Raw genomic sequence first — 9,372 nt, forward strand, 5'->3', positions numbered from 1 at the left:
TATCATCTCCGACCAAGGGAAGAACGGAGAAGCTGCGGTTCGTCAAACATACACGCACACACACACGTACACACACTGCCACATCACACACTCCTGCTGTCTCCTGCTGCAACATGCTGCTGCATTTAGGACTTCTGGTGCTGTTTCTCTCTTTGGAGAAGAGTCGGTGCGTCCCGCAGCAGCCGTGTCAGCCCGGAGACGAGCTCTTAGGTAAGGACACGAACTTGAGTGCAAAACTTTACGTAGATGACCTAACGCGGTGCAAAGACGAGCCAAAACATACGCACACACACACACACACACACACACACACACACACGCACGCGCCGTCACATACAAATCAAACACTGTGTATATTTAAACTCTCCCTCTGTGGTTCATTATGTTTAAAGTGTGATTCTGCAGAAAAATGTTGTCCCTCACGTAAAAGCGTTACTAGTTACCTGTGCGTTACCTGTTTGAACTACTGAACAGAAACGTGGTTTTGAATTCTGCCGCCCCCTAGCGTTCATTAATAACATTGCCGGTTGTCTTTCACAGGAAGGTGCAGCAACAACGCGTTTGAAGAGACACGTAAGTGGATGGAAGTAATTTAGGAGATAAACACACTACATTATTGTTCCTTATTACTCCGAGGTATTTGCCATGTTTTCCTACATGTATTGATAGTCTAAATGCTGTTCTATACTGAATTCTGACACACTGGCGCTCAGCAGGCCATAATAACTCCCAGACTCTTTGTTATAGTGAGTGATACCTGTAATACTGCAGGTAGTCGTCAGTTCAATGATCAGGCTGTGACCTTCAGACCTTCAGGGCTGAAACAGCAGGCTGTTTTAAGTGCCACTGCAAGACGCAACAGGCCTCCTGTTCAGATAGAGAGATAGAGCATTCTGACGCTTAAAGGCTTTATGTAGCGTCAGAAAATATTTCCCCTTTCAAACACCAGGTGCTACATCGATCAAGTACTGTAGTTAGAAGCTTTAGAAACTAAACATCCACCTCTCCTTCCCTCCTCTCTCTCCATAGCTACCTGTACTGAACTGAACCTTGGCTACTGTAATGATTTGGATTACTCCAGGTGGGTCAGAGAGGTTGGTACTGATGAGGGTAATACATTTGCCTTTCATCTAAGCTGCTTCTTCCTATTTTCTGCTACTGAAGTTCATGCCAGGAGATATGAGGCGTCATGTTTAATCCCTGCTGTCGAACGTTACTCGCCGCAGAACCATATTCCCCAATATTGTCGGCCACCGGAGTCGAGAGGAGGCAGAGTCCGGGGCCGAGTACCTCCTCTTGAGTGTCATCCACGGCCTGCTCAATGGAGAGTGCAGCCCTGAAATTCGTCTGGTGGGCTGCTCCGTGCTCGCCCCGCCTTGCCTCAACGACAGGACAATCAAGCCTTGTCGCAGCTCGTGCGAGGCGCTGAGGAAGGACTGCGGCCACGCCTTTGAGGCCATCGAAATGGCCTGGCCCTACTTCCTGGATTGTGACCGCTTCTTTGCCAGCAAACAGGAGGGCTGCTTTGACCCTCTGGCAGCGCTGAAGGGTAAAGGTCACACAGTTGTCTTGTCCTCTCTTATATTAACCCATACTGACACCTACTGTAAAGTGACTGACCTCTTCTCTTCCCCCTACATGCTGCTATCTCTCCTCCAGCCAGACAGGAGCTTGCACTGTCCAGTCTCTCTCCAGAAGAACCCAGCACCATCATCCAGTTCACCTACTCTACCAACGCCCAGATGTACAGCCTGTTGAAGAGAACTGCGGCCAAGTGCTCACACATCTCTCACACTTACAGCATCGGGCAAAGCACCGAGGGCCGAGGCTTACTGGTCATTGAGTTCAGCGGCAACCCTGGACAGCACGAGCTAGGTAAGTAACACAGCGCCTTTATTGATAATGATATAGTGAGTTTTTAATGGTGCTTACCTTTTGTATCTCAATTCTAGTGGAGCCAGAGATCAAGCTAGTGGGCAACATGCATGGCAACGAGGTGCTGGGCCGCCAGCTGCTCCTCTACCTGGCCCAGTACTTGTGTTCCGAGTACATGCTGGGGAATCAACGAATTCAGACCATCATCAACACCACCCGCATCCATATTCTGGCCTCCATGAACCCAGACGGCTATGAGCTAGCCGCTTCAGAGGTAGAGGATAGCAGGGACCCACAGCTCAGCGACCAGGAAGTAAATATTGTTAACAGTAAAGAAAGACAAACCGCCATTATCCGTTTCTTAGTCGCCTGTCCGGCTTGAAGGGTGGTGGTGGTGGTGGTGGGGGAGTGACGGTCAGCGTTTGGAGGCTTCCCAGCTTCAGCTTGAGAATGGCTAAGACATCGCAGAGATGTTACAACAGCGCTTGTAGGTTGTGAAATGTTGGAGCATGGAGCAACCTCAAGACGGCTTGGGAATTGTGTGTTTTGTGAGCATGGATACTTTGTTTACTATGCAATCTTGAAGGTTAAAGGGTCAGGGATGGCGTTTTGGGCCTTATGTTGTCTCCCTGGTCCAGTTACTGAGGACAGGAAGTAGTTCACACGCCTGCCACCACCCTACCTCCTACTGTCTGTCTGTCTGCCTGTCTGTCTTGAGCTCTGACAGCTTCTCCCGCTCATCAGTGTCAAAATTGCGCTTATCGTCACTGTAGTTTGCAGTTGTTGAAGTCTCACTACTAGTACTCACACTAATACTTGCGGTAATAGTCTAAATCTTAACAAAACCAAATGAACAAACCAAACCGTATGATGCTGATTGATTGGCACTGCTTGAAATTTGTGGATTTTGAACAAACCCTTCAAAAGAAATCATAAATGAAATCAGTTTTCTATCTACAATGTGACAAACCTGAGACTTCTTCAACACCATCTGCTCTTACTGCAGCATGACAGCTTTCTATCAAAATGATTCAGTAATATCTCCTATCTGAACTTTCTGCCTCTAAGCTCCTCACAAATCTTATCTATAGGAGTCCTTCATTCGTTCACATTATGAAGCTGTCATTTCCAGGTAGGCACTGCGCTTTATAAAGGTCGCCTGAGGTCTTGGTGGTATCTACTGCACAGATCCACCATAATGCACCTAATGAAACAATTTATACAGCTGGCTTTCAGTTTAAATATACCAGCCTGAGGAATTTACAACAGGTAGAGGCATTTAAGAGCATGTTGCAGCTGTCGTGTTCAAAATTCAGAAAGACCCCTGCAAGTCAAGCTATTCCACTTTGAATGTATTGATATACATTCAGTGTTTGCTTGTTTCCTTGTCACTCCTTTCTCCCTTCGTCACCACATTGGCTGCTGCTTCTCATAACGGATACATGGTCTTGTCTACGGCATTTGTTAACGGTATTAACATAGATAGTCTAACTTTTTTTTCTCCCTTGGATTCATGCCTGATCAATCACTCCATGATATATACTCAATATTCGCTTCACATTATCACTTCTTCCAACTAATATCTAGTCATTATCATCATCATCATCATCATCATCATCATCATCATCATCATCCCATTTGTCATTCTCATAGCTGTTTGAACCTAAACGTTTCAGGGTCACTTACTGAACGGTTGGACCAATGGTCGCACCAACGCTCAGAACATTGATCTCAACCGCAATTTTCCAGACCTCACTTCGGTCTTCTACCGGAACCGTCGCAGCAGGTATTACCGTATCGACCACGTTCCAATTCCTGATGCCTACTGGTTTGGAAAGGTAAGAGGACGTTGCTTGTTATTCGTCAGGATTCATGGAGGCTTGTTTGCGTTAGAAGAAGTGGTCATTCTGGATCACAAAGAATCTCCCATTAGCTGTGGAATGGGTGATGTATTAAAACTGACTGAATTAATAGATAGTTAACACATAATAATTAAAACATTTTAAAATGAATGTATTTATTAGTTACAGTAACTTCATTGTACTATACTTATATGTTCTTATATGAAAAAGCTCTATTCTATTGTATCCATCTATCCGTTTCTTTAATGAATCATTCTTTTTCTTTGCCTTAAGGTGGCGCCAGAGACCTATGCAGTGATGAAGTGGATCCGGTCACTGCCATTTGTTCAGTCTGCCAGCCTGCACGGCGGGGAGCTGGTGGTTTCTTATCCCTTTGATTACTCTAGACACCCGCAGGAGGGGAGGATGTTCTCCCCCACACCAGACGAGCAGGTAGGAAGCCAGGATGAAGAAGCGCCTGCACGGGGTGATGTGGATGAATGATGGGTAGATGAAAGGAGGGATGGCAGACAGACAGACAGTCAGACAGACAGATGGACTGAATGAATTCCAGATGAGCACATTTCCCTTATATTTCCCCTCTCGTCGTCTTACTCACTTGTGTTCAGGTCATCAAGCATCTGGCTCGCACTTACGCCGACGCCCACGCCACCATGTCCGACAACGACACAGAAAGGTGTGGAGCCTCCTTTAGCAGAAATGGGGGCATCACCAATGGGGCACAGTGGTACAGTTTTGCTGGCGGTGAGATACAACACTTTTTCAAACTATACAGGGAGCCTCTAAGACACGACACACATCAGTGATGGTTCTTATTTGGGGCATTGTTTTTCCACTGGTGCAGCCACTGATTACTGGTTCATGATTCCGAAACTCAGATGAGTAAACAGGCTGTAGAAAATAACTCCTAATAACATTAAATAGATAACTGCATGATAAATTATTGTGTTTTATGCCACAGCAGCCAAATTAGATCCACTTCATTGTAGCAGTAATTGGAATGAAGGTACTCTGTCACCTTCCCAGGTATGTCCGACTTCAACTACTTGCACACCAATTGTCTGGAGATAACGGTGGAGCTCGGCTGTGACAAGTTCCCTTCTGAAGTCGAACTTTACCCAGAATGGAAGAGGAATAAAGAAGCCCTGCTCAGTTTTATGGAGTCTGTAAGTGTCGTCATTGGAGACTAGAAATATTTTGAAAATGCATCATTTTGTTTAAGCAGTTACCACAAAGAGAAGGAGACACTTTGTTCTGCGTCCCTATACAGGTACACCGAGGGTTAAAGGGAGTAGTAAGGGACGTTGATGGTAATGGGATAAAAGGTGCCACCGTCTCTGTCAAGGGTATTAGGAAAGATGTCACAACAGGTAAATAGTGAGCCAAGAGCCTTTTACTGTGCTCGTCTTACTTTCGGTATTCCCAAACATATTATCCCTGCACCACCATCCTATCCTCTTGCAACACCTCTTCTCTCCTTTGCCTTTGCTCCCACCAGCCGAAGATGGGGATTATTGGCGGCTGCTGAACCCTGGTACACACATCCTGACAGCCACAGCCAAAGGTTACTCCAGGGTCAGCAAGAGGGTTCATCTGCCTCACCGCTTGACTCGGGCTGGTCGTGTGGACTTTGTCTTGAGGAAGGTTGGGATCTTGTTGCTCTTATTGCCTTCATTATGCTGTTTAATTACTGCTGTTTATAGATGACTGTATGTCTGTGTGTGTTCACCTCCTGGCCGTGCATCACAACCACTGCTGTAAGGTCATTAATAAGTAATGCTAATGACATGCATTCATTATCTCTGCTCTCCACTTTCATCCCCTTCCCCATCCTGCATCCAGGTTCCTGTGGAGCCTGATATCGACGACCACCTCTTCCCCACAGTGGACACCTGGGATCGTTTTGACCCTTACAACAAGTTTGAGCGTTACAGCGAGCCAGACATTGGTGGGGGAGGGGTGGAGCGGCAGGAGAAGCCCTGGTGGTGGAACTACTTCTCCCAGTCTGGCATCTCACCTCCAACCTGGCTGCTGCAAAACGTCTAGACACATTAGAGGACAATAAAGATTCCCGTGTACAACTGCAGAGGGAGATTGGTAATGGACAGTCTGACTTTCAGTCCCACCGGTGCTCTTAGAGGCGTCTGTGTAGCAAGAGCTATGACACTGAAATCAGCAGCGTCTAAATAGTTTCCGCCGTTTCCTGGAAGAATGTTTGCGTTTATTTTCACTGGGCAATACATTTAATTCCAGCAGAGTTTTAACCAATATTGCTTTGCAACCACATTTAGCTGTTTAAAGTCAAAACGGAATCACTGGAAAGTTAGTAAGTTACAGATGCATACATGCTCCATTTTTTATAAAAGATGCTTTTTGAGATATGATATTCATTTTAAAAATTATATACTGAAAGAATTACTGCCACATGCATTATCTGCACTCATCAGGATATTTTGATTTAAGATGAAACCTTTACATTTGGAGGCAGCTGTTTGTAAATGTTTGTGCAAAATTAGTTTTTTTGAGTTGAATTTGCTGGATTGCTTTGCAGAAATATGGATTTTACTTTTTTTCCCCTCAAGAATTGCAGGACCTATACCACTGTTTGATAGCTGCTTGGCAACACTTTTACGCAATCTGAACATCTGGAGATATCTGAGCTGTAGACATTTCTGCTTTGTTTGTTTTTAGCAAGCATCAAAATCATTAGTAAATAAAGATATATTTCAAGGAACATTCTTCAGCTATTTTTTATTTAAAGGATTTATATTTTGTATATATTGTTCAAATGCTGCAGCTATCACTTGTCTGTGGCTTTATTATCAGAGGCAGTTGCTGCATGTGTCGCCAGAGGGCGCCAGAGAACATGCCATGACTTTCGGGTGATTCAGCGCAGAAGAGACGCAGAAAAGCATTTGTACTATTAAAATAAATAAACATTGTTTCGCGTCTGTGTCGGAAATACGCACACCAGCGACATTTCTGTAACTGACGACAGCACTCAAACAAATAAGATTGTGTTGGTTCAGTCTAATTGTTTCACTTTCAATCGAAAAGCTACTTTTTTTTACTTTTTTTGCGCACAATTCGCGCATGTTGAACCGTGTTTCGTCCTGACGTCATCGCGTAAATACAGGTGCTTTTTGGCGGTTTCCGGTTTTCGGCAAAACTGAAATGTTTTGATATGAAGTCACAGAACCGAACAGTTGCTGGCGAGGATTCAGACTGAACACAGAGAGCGAGAGAGAGACTCCAATGTATCCATGCAAAGGTGCTGCTCGTTTACTTAACTCTGCCATTAAGCTTATTTATCACGTAGACCACAAAACATCAACAACACCTGGTTTACCACTACTAGCTTATGCATAAAAGCTAATTTAGTTCACCTGGTTTCAATTGGTCTTTGTTTAAAAGGCTTAAAATCCATAAATTGAAGACGACAGATTTGAGTCTTACCAATCCATTGCCTATTCATTTGATAATAGTACATGCCAACAAGTACGGTTCTCAAAGCAAAGATTTTATGTTACATTTTGGCAACACACTGGTGGTTTTGTGCAGCAGTACAGATGCATTATGGACAGTGGAAGATTAAACCTTTAAACTCCCCATTTTCAGGCCATTGGGCTGGTAATTGCTGTAACCTAGCAGGTGTAGACCATAAGGAATACTGTTCTAACGCTGTAATTCAGTCTAATCCCCTTTAATAGCAACAACGTGAGCAATTAAATAAGCAGCTGCTCACTACAAGGCTACCTGAGCCAGATCTAAAGTGTGAACTACCTGAAAAAGAACAAGCAGTTTACAAAGGCAGAGAAATAAGTGGTCTATTAGCTATAAAAGGGACACAAAATGAATGTGATAATCTGTGACATTTCTCCATTTGCTAAATCAGTCCTGTATCTATGCCACCTTCCTGACCCATTTGTTACAGCTGGTGCAGAGGATGCAGCCTATCGATAATATCAGCAGGGGACAGGATTGCGTGCAACCTCTTCCAACCCCAACCTATCCATTCCTGAAGCACTCTGACCTGTGTTTGAACTGATGTAAGTAAGGGAATTAAACTAGTGTGGTTGTAGTATTTTGTCTGTTAGAACATACATACAGTGATGGGCAGAACAGTTGTAATACCTCTACTAAAATGCAACCATAGCCTTTAAAATACCGTTAAGAGGAGCCAACACTTCTCAGACAAAGTGTGAGCAAAAACCGATGCAGATCTATCACGTTAAATTGTCCAGGTCTACCTAATTCACTCTACCCAAGTGTATGTTACAATAAAGGCCATACCATGATGCTCATCTGGCTCTGGCCTTGAAGTGTTAAGATTGTGGCTAAATTGGTGTCAACTTGTGTATTCTCATTTGGAATTGTTGGCAAATGTATAATCTGTAACCTTTTTGTTTCAGGGAATGGAGACCTGGTTACCTCGCATGGAGTTCTGGTTACAGCTACCATCTGATCGTCTGAGCAAGGTAATTCATAAACACAGATCAGCAAAGGAAACCTGAATTGTCTGCTTAGAGTGTAGTGTACTTTTAAGAGAGGAGGTTTGTCTGTCCGTCTGCTGAATGAGTGTGAGATCAGATCAAAAGAACTGTTTAAATGAACTGATCAATCAACTGAGGGGGCTCTGGTATCAGAATTATTAGTTTCTAACACCAATAAATCTCAACCAAATACACCTACTAACATGCAAATGACAAAATAATCACAAGGGAACATTGTTGTGTGATACAATTACACTTAGCAACCGTTCCTTATGAATTGTCTTCTCATTACACCAATGCTTGCTCTTTGAGATTTTGTTCGGTTTTTTCTTATATCCAAAAATGCCACTTAGCACTGTCAAAGCAATATCAATGTCTGTACCCCCTTTGCACAAATGTTACTGCCAGTGAACAGAGCAAACCCTCCAATGTATATGGTCCAAATAGATGAGTGACTGGTACGACACATTGTACTCCAGTGCACTGGGTGACACTGCATCAAAATGATCTCAGTCAAATGATCTCCAATCCTTTTTCAGTTCCATTGCTAGGTTGACTTGTTGCCATATAGAGTTCAGTCTGTATGCCTTTATGAAATCATTGAAATACTGTGGAAATTCTGACACATATACAAATTAGAGGACAACTCCCCACTTTGGACTGGCAGCTGCACAGCCACATGTACACTGCTATCATTGGCTGCACTCAGACACACACACACACACCACTGCAGGACGCCGGGCCGCAAAAAAAATAAATGAGTTGGTGGTCAGCAAAATGACTGAATCGCGTGAAATAACGTTTTTTTTGTGCAATAATATGAATGCTGCTGAAGGCATGGATGTAAATCATCTTTTCCACATTCAGTGCTAATAGATTTCATATATCAGCAGGGCTCACACTTATATACATGATGGAGTGCTGCAAATTCAGAGATTAACGCTTCTTCTTATTTAATCTATTTATGAATACATTGAATTCCGGTATATTCACATGCAACAGGTTTGTTACACCATCAGAACTGTTGAACATCTTAGATTTTGCTGTTTTTTTTCGCGTCAAAAGACTTTGCATTACAGATTCAATCAAGTTTAATCCTAATCTCGCAGTTTCAGGAAAATGCTGCCAGTCTGTCTGAACGA

At 43.6% G+C, this 9,372-nt stretch overlaps 1 protein-coding gene across 2 annotated transcripts; it reads left to right on the forward strand.

Moving 5' to 3' along the window:
- cpz (carboxypeptidase Z) lies at positions 1-6,675 on the forward strand. Of its 2 annotated transcripts, none has more exons than XM_076145196.1 (13): positions 1-210; positions 541-573; positions 1,030-1,081; positions 1,227-1,549; positions 1,660-1,875; positions 1,953-2,188; positions 3,552-3,713; positions 4,011-4,169; positions 4,346-4,481; positions 4,764-4,903; positions 5,008-5,107; positions 5,236-5,381; positions 5,580-6,675. In XM_076145196.1, the coding sequence occupies exons 1-13, from the start codon at positions 114-116 to the stop codon at positions 5,781-5,783; spliced, it is 2,004 nt and encodes a 667-aa protein (XP_076001311.1). In that variant the 5' UTR covers positions 1-113; the 3' UTR covers positions 5,784-6,675. The 2 variants fall into 2 exon arrangements, with proteins under 2 accessions (XP_076001311.1, XP_076001312.1); XM_076145197.1 differs by having other exon boundaries at positions 1,953-2,149.
- Positions 6,676-9,372: the final 2,697 nt, after the last annotated feature.

This window comes from Genypterus blacodes, unplaced genomic scaffold (genome assembly GCF_046128005.1).
Source record: "Genypterus blacodes isolate CSIRO-AG114 ecotype Tasmania unplaced genomic scaffold, CSIRO-AGI_Gbla_v1 ptg000030l_1, whole genome shotgun sequence".
In the NCBI taxonomy this organism is placed as follows: Eukaryota; Metazoa; Chordata; class Actinopteri; order Ophidiiformes; family Ophidiidae; genus Genypterus; species Genypterus blacodes.